General features: G+C 42.6%; 1 protein-coding gene across 1 annotated transcript in view; it reads left to right on the top strand.

Annotated features, from left to right (window-relative positions):
- DNAI3 (dynein axonemal intermediate chain 3) overlaps window positions 1–22,627 on the top strand; it is a 39,961-nt gene that overhangs the window by 5,786 nt on the left and 11,548 nt on the right. Inside the window, exons 3-16 of the mRNA XM_060772656.2 lie at window positions 75–256; window positions 7,540–7,644; window positions 7,814–7,960; window positions 9,308–9,507; window positions 9,968–10,084; window positions 11,944–12,134; window positions 15,729–15,853; window positions 15,989–16,078; window positions 16,605–16,688; window positions 17,877–18,005; window positions 19,202–19,275; window positions 20,906–21,053; window positions 21,860–21,947; window positions 22,114–22,244. Of these exons, the coding sequence (XP_060628639.2) occupies window positions 75–256; window positions 7,540–7,644; window positions 7,814–7,960; window positions 9,308–9,507; window positions 9,968–10,084; window positions 11,944–12,134; window positions 15,729–15,853; window positions 15,989–16,078; window positions 16,605–16,688; window positions 17,877–18,005; window positions 19,202–19,275; window positions 20,906–21,053; window positions 21,860–21,947; window positions 22,114–22,244 (1,811 nt within the window). The remainder of the gene's footprint in view (window positions 1–74; window positions 257–7,539; window positions 7,645–7,813; window positions 7,961–9,307; window positions 9,508–9,967; window positions 10,085–11,943; window positions 12,135–15,728; window positions 15,854–15,988; window positions 16,079–16,604; window positions 16,689–17,876; window positions 18,006–19,201; window positions 19,276–20,905; window positions 21,054–21,859; window positions 21,948–22,113; window positions 22,245–22,627) is intronic.

Below are 22,627 nucleotides of genomic sequence, written 5' to 3'. Positions count from 1 at the left end.
AAATTTTTAGACTAGTTGTGACATTGTACTTGAAATGCAGTATGAGAAGATTTTTATATTGCTTATTTTATCAGGTCACCCAGAAATCTTCCCTTTGGTCCTTACTGAAAAAACCCAGGAAATATTTAACTGCCGGGCTGACAAAGATGTCACAGCTGAAAATCCTCATAAACTTGTGAAAAAAGAGGACATCATTAATGATATGAAGGCAAGAGCTGCCATTTCTGACTTCCACCCAATCAAAAAAATTATCTTGGTAAGTTGCCCTTCCTTTCAGATAAATATCACAAAATCTTCTTCTCTTTGAATGTCTCAAAGTAGGGCACTGCATCAAGGGGATAAGGATGGTGAGCCCAGGAGATTAAAGAAAATCCAGAGAAAACTTCCAACTGGCTGACCTTTTTGAAGAATTCAGTATTCAGCATGGGATGAGTAATGATGACCTAAAAAGAAATATTATTGGGGAAAGTTAATTATTTTTGTACTACCAGGACCCCTAGCTAGGTTGACCAATGGCTGTACTGGTTATGGGTTCTAGGTCCATAATAATAATAATAATAATAATAATAATAATAATAATAATAATAATAAAAAATCTATTTTACCCGCCTTTCCCCATGGCTTGAGGTGGGTTACAATAACAATGTTATAAGTAAAAACATGGACACTGCAAAAATTCAACAAGTATACATATTTCTAAAAAAGATCCACATTAAAACTACTTTGCTAGAAAATAAATATAACAGTACACAAAACAGACATCAAACAAAGAACACAAGTTTAAGATTCATAGTTAAAAACTGCGGAGGCCTCTCCAGAAGAGATGTCTCTTTAGATGGTTTTTAAATTCCGACTGCTGATCTACTTGTCAGAGCTCTCCTGGCAGGTCATTCCAGAGTCTTGGGATGGCCGATGAGAAAGTCCTCTAGTTGGTGATCACCAGTCGAGTTCTGGGAGGCTGGAGCAGATGCCCCACAGAGGACCTCAATATTTAGGGCAGATTGTACAGGAGAAGGTGATTCTGAAGGTAACCTGGACCCAACATATGTAGGGCACTAAAGGTCAAAACCAACACTTTGTACTTTGCCCAGAAACTAATTGGCAGCCAGTGGAGTGACCTAAGGATAGGTGTGATGTGCTCACTCCTAGATGTTCCTGTAACCAATATGGTTGCTGTATTTTGAATCAACTGGAGTTTCTGCACTTGGTACAAAGGTAGCCCAATGTAAAATGCATTGCAGAAGTCCAACCTTAAGGTTACGAACACATGTACTACCATCTTTAGGTCTTCCAAATCTAGGAAGGGGCATAGCTGGCATATTAACCACAGCTGGTAGTAAGGGCTGTCTTTTGGAGAGATGGATCCAGGAGCACTCCCAAGCTGCAAACACAATCTTTCAGGAGGAGTGTAACCCCATCCAGAACTGGTTTACACACCTCCATCCCCAGATTAGGATCCTTGATAGCAAACACCTCTGTTTTGTCTGGATTCAATTTTATTTTTTTCCTCATCCAGCCCCTGACCTCCTCCAAGCATTAATTCAGAGGAGACATGCTATCCTTAGCTGATGCTGTTTTGGAAGGCATGCAGAAATCTATCTGGGTGTCATCATCATACTGATAATGCCCTGCACCATGCCTATGGATGATCTCTCCCAGCAGCTTCATGTAAATATTAAAGAGCATTGAAGATAGAATGGTACCTTGTGGGATACCATATAGCAGCTCTGCTTTGGAGGAGAAGCTATCCCCAAGCCCCATCATCTGAAACCTGCCTGAGCGGTACGACCAGAACCACTGCAACACAGTGCCTCCAATGCCCAGCCCTCCCAAGCATTTCAGAAGGATACCATAGTCAATGTTATAAAAGGCTGCTGAGAGATCTAGAAGCACCATCAGGGACATGCTCCCCCTGTTGGTGTTGAGATAGAGATAATCCACTAAGGTGACCATAGCAGTCTCAACTCCGTGTCCTGCTCTCTGTGTCCTGCTCTGAAGCTGGTTTGAAATAGGTCAAGGAAGTGTGTGTTATCCAAGACTGCCTGGAGTTGGAGGACAACTGCCTTCTCATTCACCTTGCCCAAAAGGAGAGGTTAGACACTGGTTTGTAATTATTAAGGTCCAGGGAGGATTTCTTCAGCAGTGGTCTAACTACTGCTTCTATTAAACAAAAATTCCCTTTCCTGAGAGATGCATTAATAATGTCTTGTATTTGAGATCAAATTGCAACTCCTCCCTGGATGACCAGCTAAAAGGGATAGGGATCAAGAAAGCAGGTTGTCCTCCTTACTTACTCAAGTGGCTTGTTCACATCAACAGTACTCACCAATTGAAACCAATCCAGTGTAATTCCACTTGTAGAGTTACTGGACACTTCATTGTTGACTTCTCCTCCAATGGCATCATCTAATTTATTTATTTATTTGCTATATTTATATACCGCCGTTTCTCAGCCTAGCCGGCGACTCAACGCGGTTTACAACATAATATAACAATCAACAATATACAGTTAAAAGCATAAAAAAACATAAAAAACATAAAAACACAATTCATACATCAATACCAATCCAGTTCGACTCTTAACTAAAAACGTGATCCAGTTCGTCATCCATATTGCCAGTCGTTTAGTCAGTTACCATTCGTTGTATTGGGTTAACCAAATGCCTGCTTAAACATCCAGGTCTTCAATCTTCTTCGGAATATCATCAATGAAGGGGCTGATCTTACCTCCAAGGGCAGGGCGTTCCATAGCCGCGGGGCCACCACAGAAAAGGCCCTGTCTCTCGTACCCGCCAGCCGCACCTGTGAAGCAGGCGGGATAGAGAGCAGGGCCTCCCCAGAAGATCTTAGGGTCCTGGCGGGCTGATAGGCCGAGATACGTTCGGATAGGTAAGTTGGGCCAGAACCGTTTAGGGCTTTAAAGGCCAACGCCAGCACTTTGAATTGAGCCCGGTAGCAGATCGGCAGCCAGTGGAGCTGGTGCAGCAGAGGAGTTGTATGCTCCCTGCGCTCCGCTCCCGTTAGTATCATGGCTGCCGAACGTTGGACTAGTTGGAGCTTCCGGGCCGTCTTCAAAGGCAACCCCAGGTAGAGAGCGTTGCAGTAGTCCAAACGGGATGTAACCAGAGCGTGGACTACCGTGGCCAAGTCAGACTTCCCAAGGTACGGGCGCAGTTGGCGCACGAGTTTTAGCTGTGCGAATGCTCCCCTGGTCACCGCCGAAACCTGGGGCTCCAGGCTCAGCGATGAGTCCAGGATCACACCCAAACTGAGAACCTGCGTCTTCAGGGGGAGTGCGACCCCATCCTACACAGGCTGTAACCCTATACCCTGTTCGGCCTTGCGACTGACCAGGAGTACCTCTGTCTTGTCTGGATTCAATTTCAATTTGTTCGCCCCCATCCAGACCGTCACAGCGGCCAAGCACCGGTTCAGGACCTCGACAGCCTCCTTAGTAGCAGGTGGAAAGGAGTGACAGAGTTGGACATCATCCGCGTACAGATGACATCGCACTCCGAAACTCCGGATGATCTCACCCAGCGGCTTCATGTAGATGTTAAACAACATGGGAGACAATATTGAGCCCTGAGGAACCCCACAAGACAAAGGTTGTGGGGTTGAACAGGAGTCTCCCAGTAACACCTTCTGAGACCGACCCTCGAGGAATGAGCGGAGCCACTGTAAAACAGTTCCTCCAAGACCCATTCCCGCGAGGCGTCTCAGAAGGATACCGTGGTCGATGGTATCGAAGGCCGCTGAGAGGTCCAGAAGCACCAACAGGGACACACTCCCCCTGTCGAGCTCCCGGCGCAGATCATCCATTAAGGCGACCAAGGCTGTCTCAGTACCATGCCCCGGCCTGAAGCCAGACTGTGCCGGATCCAGATAATCCGTGTCTACCAAGAATGCCTGGAGTTGTGAGGCCACCACACGTTCCAGGACTTTGCCCAAAAAGGGGAGATTGGAAACAGGCCGGAAGTTGACGAATTGAGTGGGGTCCAGTGATGGTTTTTTCAACAGCGGTTTTATTACAGCTTGCTTTAAGCTGGCTGGAAAGATGCCTTCCCGGAGGGAGGCATTAAACACCACCTTCACCCACTCGGCCAATCCCCCTCTGGCCTCCTTCAGAAGCCAGGATGGGCAGGGGTCTAGGATGCATGTGGTAGCTCTCATTCCTCCAAGCACCTTGTCCACATCCTCGGATTGAACCAATTGAAATGAATCCATCAAAACCGGACAAGCAGATGCTCGTGTTACATCCTCAGAGACTGCCGTTAATATGGTGTCCAGACCAGAGCGGATCAAAGCGACTTTGTCTGCAAAGAACTGAGCAAAGGCTTCACAGCGAGCTGCCGAGTCATCAGGGCACCCATCCTGAATGGTGGGTTTTAACAGGCCTCTGACAACTCGGAACAGTTCAGCCGGACGGTTCTTTGCAGACGCAATAGTGGCCGCAAAGAAGGTCTTCTTTGCGACTTTTATTGCCGCGGCATATGCCCTTAAGAAGGACATAAACCGTGTTCGATTTGGCTCGCTCGGATTCGAACGCCACACGCTCTCTAGTTCCCTCTTCTTTCGCTTCAACGCTGCCAGCTCCTCAGTGAACCAAGGAGCTGGTTTAGCTCGGCTACTTGAGAGGGGACGTTCTGGAGCGATCGTGTTTATTGCCCTAGTCATCTCCCCATTCCAGAGAGCGACCAGGGCATCAACAGGATCACCAACCGAGGCGGCGGGAAATTCCCCAAGAGCCGTCAGGAATCCATCCGGATCCATAAGCCTCCTGGGGCGGACCAACTTAATGGGTCCTCCACCTCTGCAGAGGTTAGGGGGTGCAGTTAATCTAAAGCTGACCACCTGGTGGTCGGTCCATGGCAACGGAGAGATGGATAACTCCTCAACACCACCACCTTCCTCCCATCCCTGGCAGAAAACCAAGTCCAATGTATGTCCAGCACTGTGGGTGGGGCCAGATACCTGTTGGGACAGCCCCATGGTTGCCATGGTAGACATGAAGTCCTGAGCCGCTCCCGATAGGGTGGTCTCAGCGTGGACATTGAAGTCCCCCAGCACAAGCAGCCGCTGGGACTCCAATGCCAGGTCCGAGATCACCCCCGCTAGCTCAGTCAGGGAGTCTGTAGTGCAGCGAGGTGGACGGTACACTAACAGAATCCCTAATCTGTCCCGGTCACCCACCCTCAGGTGGACGCATTCAAAATTTGTTGACTGCGGGATGGGGGCCCTGGTCAGAAGAATGGAGTCTCTATAGATCACTGCAACCCCGCCTCCCCGCCCCCCGGATCTTGGTTGGTGCTGCACGGAGAAACCTGGCGGGCAAAGCTGGGTCAAATTCACACCTCCAGCTTCGTCCAGCCAGGTCTCCGTGATGCACGCCAGATCTGCCCGTTCATCCAGGATTAAATCCTGGATGAAAGCTGTTTTGCCATTGACAGATCTGGCGTTCAACAGCACCACCCTCAATCCGGGGGGACCGCCGACCTGGTTACACCAATTCACCATATCAGGAGACCGAGTTGGAGTTACTAATGTTGTTGTACGATCCCTAGGCCGAATTCGAGGTCTCCTTTTCCCGTATCTCCCCATCCCCACCACGACTTCTATGGGGGCTCCCCGACCAATGGAACACCCTCCCTCCTCCATGACGCAGTCTACCTTCCTATTTTCACCCCATGCTTCACTGCTGGTTATATGATTTATCACCGGTTTAACTCGCACTGAGATCTCCAATTCACTCCCCTCCTTACCTCTCCCGCAGGCAGCTAACAGCAGTGTTACAAGATACCAGGAGATCGGAACTAGCATGGGTGGTAGATGTTAGCAGTCTCAATAAAGCTACCAAAGTTCATAAAGTGCAGCTTGTGGTTGTATAAATCTTACAGTTCTTAAAGTGCAAAGGAGGATAGTAACACTCACACTAAAGCTACCAAAGTTCTTAAAGTGCAGCCAGTGGTTGTAGCAACCTCCCAGGTCTTAAAGTGCAAAAGGTTATTGAGATTGTTCTAAAGTGCTAAAATAAGGTGCGTCATGGAGGAACCCCAATTTCAGAAGCTAGGGACTAGCACCTGGATAGTAACCAATACAGTACAGGATAACAATTTAAAGTGCTAAAGGATTAAGGTGCTGATAATATAAAGTGCTAGAATTGTACAAAATAACAGCACCACCTAATCTGTTGGTAGAGATGTTAAGACACACAAAATCAAGGCAATGAACGACTGAAAATGGATCAAAAGGTGGATTGGTATTGGTCCTTCCGGAGATAAAGTTAGTGTCCGCAAAGATGATCAACGGCCGAAATCGGCCCGATGGTAAAGGATGGACACGCAGGTGGACAGCACAGTAACTTGAACAGCACAGCGGTCGGCACAATAGATTGAACAGCACAGGTGGTCAGCACAATAGATAGTTAGTCAGCACACGTCGGACAACCAAGGTCGGTCAGCACAGCATTGGCCTAAAGTTGGTAGCGTCGATGGCATACACAGTTTGGCCCCAGTGATGCTCTGGAGGGCTCCGGTCGACTAATCTGTGGTTTGGGAGGGAGCGTGCTCGGACCCAACTAGAGGTGGGCCTCGCTCCACCTCCACTCTTCTCTTCTGGGGAGCCGACTCGCACGGCTGAAGCAGCCAGATGTCCGAGGCTGCAGCTGGAACGCAAACTGGCTGGGCCGAGCAGGAGGGGGCGGCGTGGGTGAAAACAGCCCTCTCGGAGGTCAGTCTGCCAACCCGCTGGGCAGCCAAGCAGCCGAACAAAGCCTCCACTTCTCCGTCCAGGTACAACGTCCAAGCTAAGATTATCGAAGCTGGAGACTGGAGGGTGTAAGGGGGTCCAGAAGGGGTCCAGTAGCTGGGAGGTAGGGAGCTTGGGGCCAACAATGGCGGTGGCTCAGTTGTCTTCTCCTTTCCTCCTTCCCCGTTTGTTCGTCTTCTTTCTCCGACGCTCCCCGAACAGGTCTCCAAGCTCACTTTCGTGACCCTGGGAATTACTGTTTGTGTGGGGGGCGGTTTTTTTTTAGGAGTCCAAAAGGGGGAATAGAGCCAGAATAAGGTAAATTGAGGCCCCTCTCTTACCCCGGGAAGAAGGTTCGCTGCTTCTAAGTCTGCTCTTATGCAAAGGATTTTATTAAAAGCACCACAGTGGGCTGCTGAAGGTTCTAGCAATGGGTTCAGAGGGGAGGGAACCTGGGTTAAGCCTCTCAGCACTCTGAACAGCTCAGCTGGGCATTAATCTGCAGGCGCAATGCGTGCAGAGAAGAAAGCTTTCTTTGCTGCACATTTTGCCACCTTAAAGGAGCAAAGGTGCCCTCTATACCATGTCTTGATGCATAAAAGTTGAGTTTTTCACCATCTGCGCTCCAGTCTTTTTCCCAACTCTGGAAAGAGGTCAGCTGGCCTTAGCTGTCCAAGGAAGTCTCCGTTTCTGAAACAGGGCTAGATGAAAAATAACAGCTGATAAGTCTTCAAACTAATCAACATTAAAATAAAGTCCACTTGAAATCTTGAATTGTTTGTAATTACACAGGATTACCCTGGAGAAGAACTTCTGATCATATTTGATAGAGAGCTAAAATATGGACAGAGCTTTTATCTTATTGGAACGGAAGAGGCCAAGGAGAGTATTTTGAATGTAAGTCATTTTGAAACTGCATTGACATTTATTCCACATATGCCTGATAGCAATCTTGTGAGTAGAAATTGTTGAGACTGATATGATGTAAGACCACTTGAATAGTTTGTTTATTTGTATTTATTAAATATTTGTGCACCATCACTTTTGCAATTATTTCCCCTGACAGCCTCCAGAGGAAGAGGAAGATGAAGGAGAAGCTAAAGAGGGGGTCCAAGAAGAATATGTTTATAAGCCTCCAGTGCGCAAACCTTGGATTTCTCTGGGAAGTGAGAAGGAAATTGAAGAAGAATCATTTAAGGAATCAAGAAAAATGGTCAGAACTCTTACCTATATTATTCAGTCCTAATGTATCTGATATCTTGTTGAGCAATTACAAATATGAAACCTAGACTTATACATTAACCATTTGGTATTCATGTTTGCGGTTGTGGTAAGATTTGGAGTGTTGGGTCAGGGGATTATACAAAGTTGCACATTTTAACTAATACAATGGTGCAAGGTCTTGGCCATGTATTGTATGTCTACATTAAACAAGAGTATTGCAGGCATTACTTCAGAAAGTTATAAGGAATAGCAATATTTCTTTGATTATCCCACCCATATCTGCACCTCAGAGTTTCCCACATGAGAAGGAGGGTGCTGTTGCAGTTATATCCTGCTTGTAGGTTTCCCACAGACAATTGGTTAGTCACTGTGTGAATGTAAGGCTCAACTAACCAGCCCTTTTGGTCCGATCCAACACTGCTCTTCTGCGGTTCTCAGGGTTTGATTTCATGAGCCACAAAGAGAACTGAACAATAAGGCATCTTCAAAAGTGTGAATCAATTCTTAGAAAAATCCATGTGATGATTTACAGAAGAGAGATTTTAGATATATTCTTCAAAATATGGCCGGAATACTTGGAAACCCCCCAAACTTCTATAACAAATATATCCTCAAGATAATCAAAATAGCCTATATAGATTCTCTCTACCTACACTTGACTTTTCAGTATTTTGTTATATTAATCTTCTCTCTGCTGATAATTGTATACTTATTTGTATTTTAGAAGTCATCCTGCATGACATAATGGGATAGATTTGTCTTCAGTTTACAACCCTCCAGCTTGATTAGCTTTGAATAGCCTTGCAGCTTCAAAGCCTGGCTGCTTCCTGTTTGTGGAAATTTGAAGCTGCAAGGCTATTCAATGCTAATCAAGCTCTGCAATGCTAACACCTCCAACAAAGGATTCTCCCAGATTGGAAACATCCAGGCTTTGAAGCTGCAAGTCCATTCAGTGCTAATCAAGGTGGCCAATTGCAACATTCACACTTGCTTCAAACAAGTGTGCTTTCTCCCACCCTGGACATTCCACAAATATATAAACCCAATTTGCCTGGTTCCCAACAGCCCTCACAACCTCTGAGGATGCCTACCACAGATGTGGGCAAAATGTTAGGAGATAATGCTTCTGCAACATGACAATACAGCCCAGAAAACTCACAGCAACCCAGTGATTCTGGCCATGAAAGCCTTCAACAATGGAAGTAAACAGATTATTAAAAAGAGCAATCAAAAATAAGATAAAGAACCCTTACAATGCTGTTGTCAAACCATAATTCATCGAACAGACATTTCTGCAAGAAAAAATCCATTAAAAATATTTCCATTGAAATTGCAGATTAAGTACATGATATCTCGTCTACACAAAGAATTTGGAGCTCGGATTAAATTCCATAACAGAAATGCAACAACTGATAAACAAGGCTATGTGGAGTGTACATCTTATCAAGACAAAAACTTCAGTATTCGACAGCTTGAGAAACATCTAGCTATACAGGTAGTCCCAGAAGAAAGAGAGACAGGAACTCAGACAAAATGGTAAGGCTGAGACCTATAAAATCCCATTTTAATAATAATAAAGAAAATAATGTCTGTATTAATTAAGGACCAAATTAATTTTCATCCAATTCAGTTCAGTTTTGAGGCTTTGGTTGATTTTAGCTTGGGTTTTAGAGGGCTTTCATACCCGCATCATCAGCAAACAATGCTATCCAGTTGAGAATGTGCAAGTGAGAAACATAAATCAGACTAAGCATTAACAAGGAGATGTGCCATATAAAGAAGGATTGCCTGCCAAATGTTGTTGGGCTGTAACTCCCAATAGCCCTTGTCAGCTTAGTCAATGGTGAAGAACGCAGGGACTCTTGCATTCAATGACATCTAAGGAGCGGGTTGCAGAAAACACACAATTGATGTAAAGTATCTGTTCCTGGCCTAAGTGTTGTCAATGCCTCTTTTATCTGTCAGATACTTCTCAAGTTTATTTCATCTCCTTTAGGACCTACCCCCGAAATGCAACCACGCAGTATCATCCTAGACTATTTTCAGATGAGGAAAGGGATAAATATTTGTTGTCAGAAGAGCTGAAAAACTTTACCCTAGATGTGGCTCTCAGGTTAGTATCACACTCTTGTTATGTTCAGAACTGTAAGCACGGTTTCATACAATTTCACAAAATGGCTTGATCATGCATAAATGGGCTACAGCTGACCCATTCAATCAGTTGCTGAATGGTGAGTTGACACATAGGTAAATCTTATTGATTCAATGGGTCACTTTTTCAATCTTTAACCTTTGTGAAATATGGGACTATTTCAGTTTGAGGGACTCTTAATTGATTCTGCACCAGTGGTTCCCAACTTTTTTTGACTAGGGACCACTTGATCAGGCACCACTTTGACCAGGAAACACTCTCCAACATTAGTACCAAAAGGGTCATAAATCAGTTTTGGTCAACTTGAGATTTGGTTTGGTTATTTTGGGTGCTGATTCAGAAAAGAACATTGGATAGACCACATCAAGGTCTATCAAGACTGTGGCAAGCTGGCTGGGAGTCAGCTGCATTAAAATCACTACTGACCGAAAGGTCATGAGTTCAAAGCCAGCCCAGGTTGGAGTGAGCTTCTGACCAATTTGTGTAGCTTGTTGTCGACCTTTGCAACCTGAAAGACAGTTGCATCTGTCAAGTAGGAAATTTAGGTACTGCTTATGGCTAATTTAACTAAATTTACCACATGCAAAGAATGAGGAAGTACTTCATCAGTGTCACAAATGGACAGTGAAGCGACAGCTCTCCTGGTGGCCAGAATCCCCTCATGAAAAAGGTGGAATGTTAAATAGCCCCTGTGTGTCTGTCTATATGTGGTGTATCTATGAAATTGAATATTTGCCATGTATATGTACATTGTAATCTGCCCTGAGTCCCCTGCGGGGTGAGAAGGGCGGAATAGAAATACTGTAAATAAATAAATAAATAAATAAATAAATAAATAAATAAAATCAGCTCTAGTTTCTGATACAGAACATATGCCATCCAGTAGTCGCCATCTGCTCGCCCACAAAAAACATATTTAATAATTTAGAGCTGATGTGGTATGTCCAAGGTGGCTGGTCAGCAACAGGAAAGGAGTGGCAGGCAGCATGAAAGGAGCAGAAATAAAATTTTAAAAAAAATTAAAAAAAAAAGGAAGGAGGCTCGTGGGCCACATTTTGGTGGTCAGCAGCTCACAAGTTAAGATTGGTTTAGAGTTGCACCACTATTTAGATTGGTTTAGCGTTACATCAGTCTGTGGGTATCTATATAACACATGCTGGCTGATGCGATTCAGTCTATACAACACATGCAGGCTGATGCATCTGATCTCTGACAGCTCTACTTCTTGGATCCTCACCATTTGACTGGCCAAGGGAGCTTGGGGGAAACGGAAGGAGGCTTCGCTTCTCCCAAGCTTCCTTGCTGGTCACATGGGGAGGGATCAGGACATAGAACTGCTAGAGATCAAGTACATCCTTCTTTTTTCTATATTTTGAAGGAAAAATCCTGAGTGCTCTCAAGAACCCTACCACCACATGGTTATGAACCATTTTTGGAAAACTCTTTTTTGGAAAACCCATGTGCTGGATGAATCAAAGGATATCAAACCAAGTGGTGGTATGGACAAATGCATAACAGCATGTGTGTTGTCATGGATTTACGGATAATGATGCATCAGATTTAACCTCTCAGTGTGTACTCACAAGTGCAAATTAGATAGTTGTATAATGCATTCTTGGTCTTTGTAGCTTTGACATGTAGATCCAGCCTAGGTGGTGTGTAGGAAAAAAATCTGCCCGCATCTGTGGGAAACAAATGTCAGCCAAAGTTGATGGTAATGAGTTAGATGGGCTAATGCTGTGACTCAGCTTGATGCAGCTTCCTGTGTTCCTTTGACAAGTAGCATCTGATGTTTATTTTTTTTATTTACTCATACACAGAACCGAAGTAGCACTGCAACAAAACGAGATCATGAATGCCTTTTATGATGACTGGAAAGCCCTTGCAGAAGACGAAACTGGCTTTGTGGGCAAGGCAGATGTTTACCTGAAGGAATTTCAGTCCTTTACAGATCTCCATTTTCTCAAGGATAGAACTGTTAGTTGCATCTGCTGGCATCCAACTATTTATGGTAATTTTCAGTTCATTATTAGAAACATAATAAGATGCATTTTGGAATTTTTACAAGGATTGATTTGTCAATGAAAAATTAATTTGTCTTGAGATGAGAAAGATTTAATAACAATGTTATACTATACTAGCTGTCCCCTGCCATGCGTTGCTGTGGCCTAGTCTGTTGATCTGGAAAATAAAGTAATGAGAAACTCTTGGTTTCTAATATATGTTATTTCTTTATGGGCTTGTGGGTAAACAGAATTTCTTGCTGTTTCTTTGTCAGTGTTGATGTGGAGAGTGTCTGGTTTGCCCACCCTGGAACATGCAAGATATCATTGTCCTTCTTTAAGGGTCCCTTTCAAATCTATGATACTATATCTGTGTGTGTGTGAATCATATCTATCTATCTATCTATCTATCTATCTATCTATCTATATCGATGGCTGGATGGATCTTTGTCAGGAGGACTTCGATTACGTTTTCTTGCCCTGATGAAGGGAGTTGGATTGAATGGCCTTAAGTATTTTCTGTTGGTCATGGGGGTTCTTTGTGGGAAGTTTGTTCCAATTCTGTCGTTCGTGGGGTTCAGAATGCTCTTTGATTTTAGGTGAACTGTGAATCCCAGTGACTACAACTCCCTAATGTCAAGGTCCATTTCCCCCAAACTCCATCTGTGTTCATATTTGGGCGTATTGAGTGCTTGTGCCAAGTTTGGTCCAGATCCATCATTGTTTGAGTCCACAGTGCTCTCTGGATGTAGGTGAACTACAACTCCCAAACTCAAGGTCAATGCCCACCAAACCTTTCCAGTATTTTCTGTTGGTTATGGGAGTTCTGTGTACCAAGTTTGGTTCAATTCCATCATTGATGGACTTCAGAATGCTCTTTGATTGTAGGCGAACTATAAATCCCAGCAACTACAACTCCCAAATGACAAAATCATAATTTTTGAGTGACGGTCACTCCTTGTGTAGTGAGACATTTTGTTGCTGAATTTGGTGTGATTTCGTTCATTGGTTCTTTTGTTTTTAAGGTACTCATTATGCACAGAGCATTTATATATATATATATAGATGTAACAGATAATATTTGATAACATCTCTAACCAGGTTGCAGCAGTAGAAATGTATGAAATGCAAGTGAAATTGAGTGGTTACATCTGTGGTTTCTGCTTCAGTTCAGTTATGTCTTAAGAGGCAAAACACATGTTGCCTTGAATGTTACACTGCCATTGTGTGACACAGGGCACTGAAAGCTCCTCTTTCCTTGTTTGATTGCCTTCCTTGGGAAGAAAACCTAAAATATTTGGTGCTTTCTTTTACAGAGAGATAATTAATAGGAGCATGATGAAGGCTTATACCAGCAAATAACACATTTTTAGACTAAAGGGGATTTTCTTTTCTCTAAACACTATACCATGCCTGTGTGCCATCATAGCTGCCATTTGAGATTGATTGATTGATTTATCGTGTCAGGCAACCAAACAGTTGTATTGCATTTTTGACAGAACAAACAAACATACAAAAGACACAGAGTTTGCAAGCTTGGTAGTTGATTAAATGTCCTTTGACCAGTATCTGGCCACTTGGAGTGCTTCTGGTGTTGCCGCAAGAAGGTCCTCCAGTGTGCATGTAGCAGGACTCAGGTTGCATTGCAGCAGGTGGTTAGTGGTTTGCTCTTCTCCACACTCGTATGTCGTGGATTCCACTTTGTGGCCCCATTTCTGAAGGTTGGCTCTGCATCTCGTGGTGCCAGAGCGCAGTCTGTTCAGCGCCTTTCAAGTTGCCCAGTCTTCTGTGTGCCCAGGGGGTAGTCTCTCACTGGGTATCAGCCATTGATTGAGGCTCTGGGTTTGAGCCTGCAACTTTTGGACTCATTTGAGATGTTTAGAAATGACATTTCATAATTCTCCATCTCTAGAGAGGAATTTGAAGCTTTTTTCTGATTTGAGGTTCTCCTCTTCCCAAATTATATTATGTGGTACAATGTTTGCCTCAGTTTTAAGAAACATGGCAGTGCTTTTTCCCCCTCAGGGATCTCTGAAGTTTGTGGGGTGGGCACTGAGAGTTGGTGGTACAAGTGCCAACCCATCATCTATAGATTGCAATCTCTGCTGATGAGTTTCAAGCCTTCTTGATAACAGCTCAGATGGATCCACTCAGAAACACTTGAATATGAGTGAGTCTAGCATTTAGAAACAAACTACATCTGCTCCAAAAACCAAAAAACATTTAGTTTGTGGGTTGAGGGCTGCCTAAACATATGGAAGCATGTGATCTTATAAACAAAGAGCAAAAGAATATTTCAAAACACAAATCTCCCAATTGAGCCTGACAAGAATATGTTAACATGAAGGCACATGGCACCCCTAAGTGTCAGGACAGCAAGAAAAGGAAGCTGGGCCTTTTAACAATTTATAATTGGGTATTGTAGGCTCCTTCTACACTGCCATATAAAATCCAGATTAACTACTTGAACTAGATTATATGGCAGTGTAGACTCATATAATACAGTTCAAAGCAGATAATGTGGGTTATCTGCTTTGATAATTTGGGTTATATAGCAGTGTACAAGGGGCCTTAGAGAAGGAGGGAAAGGAAAGGGAGAGATTTTGGGGGTGAAAAGTTCCTCTGGGCTACAGAGTGGTATCTGTTTCCTCACTTGGCAGACTTGCTCCTCCATGCAAAACTTCTAAAATGATGCAACTCAGACCTGCCTTCTAATGCTATGTATCCCAATGGAGGAAACATGGAGGGGTGCAGGAAGTTGAGGCAGTATTACCTTCCTTTCCTAAAATGTTCACTTCTGAGAAGAATAAAAGGCATGCTTATCAAATGTGCAGATCATACCAAATTGGGAGGGGTAACTAATACACTAGAGGACAGAATGTCTTAATAAATTAGAGAGCTTGGCCAAAACTACACTCCTTACAAAAATTTTACTGTTCCAGATTGGTGCCAGCAATTAATAGCGTCATTTCTCTTATGGCCTAACATCTGCTTTATATAATAACAGATAATTATTTATAACTCCTCCTTTATTTTTTTTCCGTGTCAGGAGCAACTTGAGAAACTGCAAGTTGTTTCTGGTGTGAGAAAATTGGCCGTCTGCAAGGGTGTTTCCCATGGAATGCCCAGATGTTTTGATGTTTTACCATCCTTGTGGGAGGCTTCTCTCAGGTCCCCGCATAGGAAGCTGGAGCTGACAGAGGAAGCTCATCTGCGCTCTCCCAGGATTCAAACATCTGACCTGTCAGTCTTCAGTCCTTCTGGCACAAGGGTTTAACCCATTGCACAGGGGGCTCCATACCCTCCCTGTTATAATATTCAAACTCGAAATAAGACAGTGAGGCTGACTGGGAGTAGGTTCAGTACAGAGGGAAGAAGGGAGAGCTTTCTAATAATGTTTTATTGAGTTACTGAATTCAACCCAAGAAGCATTGATGAGTGTTAGCATTGAATATGCAACTCTTCTAAAAGTGCTTTGCTAATTATTTCTGACTCTGCCCATTTGGGATTTGACTTTGGATGTGACATTAAAAGACCCAAATGAAGAAAAAAACAACCCTACGTCATTGTTGCAAGTAGAATTTTATTTTATCTTTGACCAGGGATCATTGCAGTGGCAGTAACAGAACGCCTCAGTTATGAAGACCGAGTGCAACAATCTGGGAAATTACTCTTGTGGAAAGCACCAATTCTGTTTTGGAGTTTTACAGATCCTATTCACCCTCAGGTATTGAATAAAAGCACTTTCATGTTTCAGAGGTGTTTGAACAACAAAGCAGCAATCAAATGCAACATAAAGCTGTACTCAGATCTGACATATATATATTTCTTACCCGCTGTTTTTGATAAATATATTTTCTAGCTAATGCTGGAATGCCCTGAAGATATCTACTGCTTTGAGTTTTCTCCAAGTAATCCCAACATCATTGCAGGAGGCTGTATGAATGGACAGGTATGAAATCTATTCATTTTCCCTTCGTTCTCTTTCTTATATTTACACTTTCTACCTATGGTGTCTATATCTAGTAGTAGAAGAACATGATGCAGACATTATAGAGAATGTCATTGTATATAATGGGACTTCAGCATCCATGGATTTTGATATCGATTAGGTGTCCTGGATCCAAACCCTATCAGGTACCAATGGCCCACTGTATATTAAACTCTTCTATGGTGCACCTGAAGTTTAGATTAACTCTAAACTTTTATATCAGATGTTTCAAGATGAGTAAAATGTGTGTTAGGTCTTCCGGATTATCACGTAAGACCACTCAGAGATGTAGAACTTTTTAAAAACTCTTTGTTTTCTCACTCCAAAACTCCAGAATACATTGTCACATATAACCTGAACAAACCCACATTGTACAATGCATTCTGTAGAAGAGACACAGTTCAGCCTTCTTTCACGCAGCAAACATGTCAGCCAAGCAGAGCAATTTACCAGCTAAGGTCTCAACCTCTCTCTTTCCCCCTTCTAGATTGTACTGTGGGACATTACAGAATACGAAGAGAGGTTGCAAAATGCAAGGTCAGGCACAAGCAAAAGCACCACAATTAATATGGTTAGTACCTAATTCCATTTATCATTCATGTAATGAACTTCCTAATGACTGTTTGCCATTTTTGAATGATTCACACAAGGCACAAATGAATTAAACCACCAATTAATCTGAAGGCTCATTCTGTTGGACCCAGATGGAAGAATTAAAATAGACTTATACTCCATATCAATTATCTCTTTTGTGAAAGTTGGAAAAGTAATTGCTTGGGTCATAAATTAACAGAATAATCCCAATTGTATCTATTCAGAATAGATGGGAAATTTTACCATTGGAAAAAAAGCCTCTTTTTTTTTTGTTTTGTTTTGTTTTTTTGTTTTTTGCAGTGTGTTGTTGAAGGCTTTCATGGCCAGAACCACTGGGTTGCTGTGAGTTTCCCGGGCTGTATGGCCATGTTCCAGAAGCATTCTCTCCTGATGTTTCACGCACATCTATGGCAGGCATTCTCAGAGGTTGAGGACCCCTCAAACTCACAGCAACCCTTTATACAATCTTAATTTTTAAGCACTGCTATCTGCATTTCCTTGCTGTGTTTATAGTGCTAATAGTTTTGTTGTAGTCTCAATGTACATTTTACAGTTTTAAACTTTCCAGATTGTTGTATCTTGGAAGCATAAATAATTATGGACATTTTAGAAATAAATAAATAATGAAAAATACAGTCATTGTTACACATTTGATGGGGATGGGGACATAAGATCACCACAAAAGTGAAAAATCCCAAATTAAAAAATGATGTTTTTTCAGTAAAATATTTCTGGAAATTGCTAGGACTATGGTCAGCTTGTGGTGGAGGTTGACCATGGACTTGCACTGGAGGAGCTAGAGGTGCTAGAGCAAACATATTACAGCAATCCATGCATAATCAAATCTGCAAAAGTCAAACTGGCAAATCAGAGGTCTAACTGTATTCTAACAATATACTGTTCTTCCTTGCTCTGAGGGACCCAGAAGACTTCTAACAACATGGCATGTAAGCAAGTCAGAGGACTTGAGACTCTGGATTATCCATAGAGTAAACTGAAATAAGATATTCAACCCCAATTTTCTGTTTTACTGGGTGTGATTTATACACCAGAATTGACTGGGCATGAGAACTTCAGAGAATGGCTTTATAATTATACAAAAAGTAACTAAATCATATGATAGCTAGCTCTTTCGTAAGTACTAAAAAATTTTGTTCAATTCTAGCCAAGTTTCATGCTGGAGCAACAAGCTGCGAAGGAGCCACACATGGTGCGATATTGTGCAGTCTCATCTATAGAATATGGCCATAAAATGGTAATAACGGATATACACTGGCTGCCAGATTTGTTTGAGGTAAGATGTAACTATTAATAATATCATATTTGTGTGAGTAATGGATAAAATGCACTTACAATGAGCAGCTTAATACTAACGGAAACATAAGAGTTGGGATTAGGCACAATCCTCTTGTGGCTGATCTCAGATATATTGTGACAGAGCAACTTGCCAACTGAGCTACTCTGCTGGCAAAGATCTACCAACAAAAGTGGGCAAAGAAAGGATGGAGCAAGGGATAGACTCAGGGCGTCATCACACAAAAGGGAAAAGTGGGCGATAACGTATTCTTCTCATTGACTTCTATAGCGTTCTATCTTGAAAGAAGGTAGTGAATTTGCTCACATAGGATGTGCCTCTACCCATTTCTAGTTAAACTGTGCACATCATTCTTCATCACACATATATCCCCCTTTAAAAAATGTTGTAGCTGCACAATTTCAAACATTTGAAATTTTGCAATTGCACAATTATGGAAAAAAAATCTCTCTCCCCCTCCCTGCCCTCCTTGTGATGTGGACACTCCTGGATGACAGAAAGGAAGGAGGTGGTTGTTGTTTCCTCCCATTCCATTGTCCATGGAGTGCACATGCCACAGATTTCTTTCATTTTTTTTAAAAAAGTGAAATTGCAGAATTTCACATATTTGATATTTCACCATAATAGCAACAAAAAAGGAGGAAAAATTATTTACCAGCCCTGTGTCCAGTGAATGGACATAGAAAAAGCATTGAGGGACATGAAAAGACCACCCACAGGCATGCTCATATTGAAACATCAGAAAACAGGCCGAAAATGAGGAAATACACAATTTCCCATCCCACAGAAAAATACCAATTTCTAAGCGTTTCTAATAGGGAGACAAGTGGAGTTGATTCTAGCCCTTCTTTAAAATCTACCAGTTTCCACACACTGCAGAGGCGGTTCCACAGGAAACCCACAGTAAGGCTTTTGTGACATTTGATGGGATCCATGGGATTTTGTCTTTGAAGTGTGTAGAAACAGAGGCCACCCTCCATGTGATGAAGTCTTCAGTCAGACCAAGCACAAACCACTCCCTGAATATAGTATGACTTGGCTCCATCATTTTACTACCTCGGTTTTGAGTGGATCTTCTGCTGGAATTGGGGATGATGGGTGATTGCAAACTACACCTAGCAGTTGTGCATTCCATCTTGGAATGCTAAATACTATTTCGTTTGCTCTTTTCTTAGCTCAATAGAATGGGCACTGTGTTCGAAAACAGAGCTGGAGTTTCTGTACAACTTGCAACCTGTTCACCTGACTGGTAATATTTTTAAGATTTATTATACTGTCCTCACTTGGCAATAAACTCTCCAATATTAGTCTAATAATTAACTGTGCATTTGTATATTCTCTCACCAACCCTCTTTGTGGTCTGTTTACTTTAACACTTACACTGAAACTGATAACATCTGCACATGGAAAAAGCAACAACAATTTCTTTCATGCCACATAAGGATATCGCTTTCATACTACTTCAGCTGCCTTGGCTCTGTGCTATAGAAACTAGAAATTTTTAATTTCATTGAGTATTTAGAATTGTTCACCAGAGAAATGTAGTGGTTACCAAACTATACATCTCAAAGAGCCATAGAATTCAGTGTTGGCAGTTACTAAGCATATAGTGTTGGCAGTTATTAAGCATATAGTGCTATAATGGGATTACAGTAGCTCAGTTTCAATTGGTGAGTACTGTTGATGTGGACTAGACACTGGGGTAATTCAGGAGGACAACCTGCTTTCTTGATTCCTGTCTCTCTTGGCTGGTTGTCCAGGGAGGAGATTAAATCTCATGTACAAGAAATTGTCAATGCATCTCTTAGCAAAGGGAATTTTCCCTCTTGTTTAAAAGTAGCAGTATTTAGACTACTCCTGTAAAAGCCTTCCCTGGATCCCCAGGATCTTAGTAACTACAGATCCTCCACCTCCAGGCAGTATTGGATGACACGCACTTCCTTGACCCATTTCAAACTGGCTTCAGAGCAGGAGACGGAGGTGAGACTGCTATGGTCACCTTAGGGCCTTTCCACACAGCCCTCTATCCCAGAATATCAAGGCAGAAAATCCCACAATATCTGCTTTGAACTGAGTTATCTGAGTCCAACTCAGATAATGTGGGATTTTCTGTCTTGATATTCTGGGATATAGGGCTTTGTGGAAGGGCCCTTAGTGGATGATCTCCATCTAAACACTGAGAAGGGGTGTGTGTCTCTGTTGGTGCTTTTAGATCTCTCCATGGCTTTTCATACCATTGGCCATGGCATCCTTCTGGAATGCCTGGGGATTGGCGATTGGAGGCACTGTGCTACAGTGGTTCCGGTTATACCTCTCAGGTAGGTTCCAGATGGTAGCACTTGGGGATAGCTGCTCCTCAAAAAAGAAGCTGTTATGTGGTATCCCACAAGGTGCCATTTTATTCCCCATCCTTTTAAGCATTTACATGAAACAGCTGGAGGACATCATTCAGAGGCATGAGGCGGGGTGCTATCAGTTCATTGATGATACCCAAATATGGAATAGTTCTCCATGCCTTCCGAAACATGGAGCTAAAGATTTGTGTGTCTCCTCTGAATGAATGCCTGAAGGAGGTAATGGGCTGATATCTAATTCACAAATATCAGATATATAGCAGTAAAAGAAAACTTCTTGTTCTTTGCTGTTGTTATTTGGATTACAAAGTCTTACAAACAGAGAGGAAATCAAAGTTATTCACTACCAGAACAAAAATAAAAATGGGACATCTTGCAAGTGTCCATCAGGAAAATATTTCATAAAAGAATAAAATGGGTCATAGAAATGAGTACTAGTATATCCTCCTTAAGGAAAACTTCCTCGCTACCTAGCTTTCAAGCTAGCCATGCAGTCCTTACCATTCCCTCGTTGATTTTCTGCAGCATTGTCTATTTTTGGGATCTTCGAGCACATAGACCTACTGGCCAATCTTCAACTGAGAAGAAAAAAGATGAGAAGATACTTGCCCCTTTACCAGATGTACCTCTTACGTTTAAACATCTAGACCTTGTCTGGAGGCCTCTCCTTAAGGTATGGGGCTGCAAGGAATTTGGGAAGAGCAATGAAGATGTGTTGGTGACTGTCCTGCCCCCACACAAGCTGCTTGTAGGGAACAGATTGGAAACTACACAGAGGAACAGTAAACAAGGATTTAATGACTAATAAGAAGTTCTAACCCCCTCTCCTCCCGGATATAACTTACAAAGTCCTTGTGAAGAGAGGCAGAGTCCTTGCCAAACTGAGGTTTTTGACTACTTATCTTCTCTTGTTGTCTCTTTTCTAGTTGTCTCTTTTCTTATTATTCCTGTCTCTGAAATAACTCTGCTGCTTGACTTGAAATGACTCCGACCTTGACGTGCTACTTGTGATCCTGTCCAGTCTTCCTCTCTTTTTACCTTCCAATTGTAAAATAGCAAATTCTCAGAGGGACTACTTACTTACTTACTTACTTACTTACTTACTTATTTAAGCAATCCCTCATTGTCCGAGTAGGATAATCCTCCAGGGTGGGTCCGTAGGTGATTGTGGAGCCCTATTCTTGACCTGCATCTTCTCCCACAGTGAGGGCATTGGTTTCCAGGTGGAAGGCCTTCCTCTCGGCACGTTTCTCTCTTTCGCCCTCCATTTGGCCTCTTCAAATTCTGCAGCACTGCTGGTCACAGCTGACTTCCAGCTGGAGCACTCAAGGGCCAGGGCTTCCCAGTTCTCAGTGTCTATGCCACAGTTCAGTATCATTTTCAGGATCTGTTCTTTTCTGGGCACATTTTTAAAAAACGTAGCCACACAATTTTTCCATGGACATTTCCATTTCTATGTGTTCTGTATATTCTGAACAGGTAACCCTGGCCAAGACAGATACGGGTGCAGAATACAGCCCAACAAAAATTAGCCTCAAAGAAGAGCATTATCACACTAAAATTCAAGGTAATTTGTTTTTACATTTCATGTTTTTCAAATTGCATAGACTGAACAAGGCAGTTAAAAATTCTTTTACTGACCCTATATTTACTAACGCATTTTGGTGAGCAAAAGGAAATGTTTGATTATGCAGCTTTGCTATGGCAGTAATTGTGTCCACTTTATTTTGAAGATAAAACACAGCCACAGGTCAAACCAGAGACAACTACAGAAAAGGTTCCTTATAGTGAGATACAGCCCACATCAATGAAACCTCTTAAGCTATTGGAAAATATTACCAGCAGCTTTTTCGTTGGGACTGAAGTAAGTTGTTTTTTGGAGTAAAAAATACTGTTAATGACAAGAAACGTTTGGAGACTGTGGGATAATATGTCTCTGCGAAGAAATACTTAATGAACTGTCCAATAAATTATTAACCTGAATCAAGGGAGGATATTGGAAATACAGGTTTCTATTACTACTCTTTGTAGTTCTCTCCAGAACTGTAATGTTACTGAAGTCCCAGAGTTGCAAGCATTCAACTTACAAATGACTCGTAGTTAAGAACACGGGTTATTTATTTATTTATCGTGTCAGAAGTGAACCGAGGGAACAGTTGTAATGTATTTTAAAACACAAACAAAGTTAAAAAATCTTGGCATTATACTAAATGACCTTTGATCAGTAGCTGGCCGCTTGGGTTGCCT

This window comes from Anolis sagrei, chromosome 4 (assembly GCF_037176765.1).
Source record: "Anolis sagrei isolate rAnoSag1 chromosome 4, rAnoSag1.mat, whole genome shotgun sequence".
Lineage (NCBI taxonomy): Eukaryota > Metazoa > Chordata > Lepidosauria > Squamata > Dactyloidae > Anolis > Anolis sagrei.
Note: the sequence above shows the minus strand (reverse complement) of the source record. Positions and strands in the feature narration are given on the sequence as shown.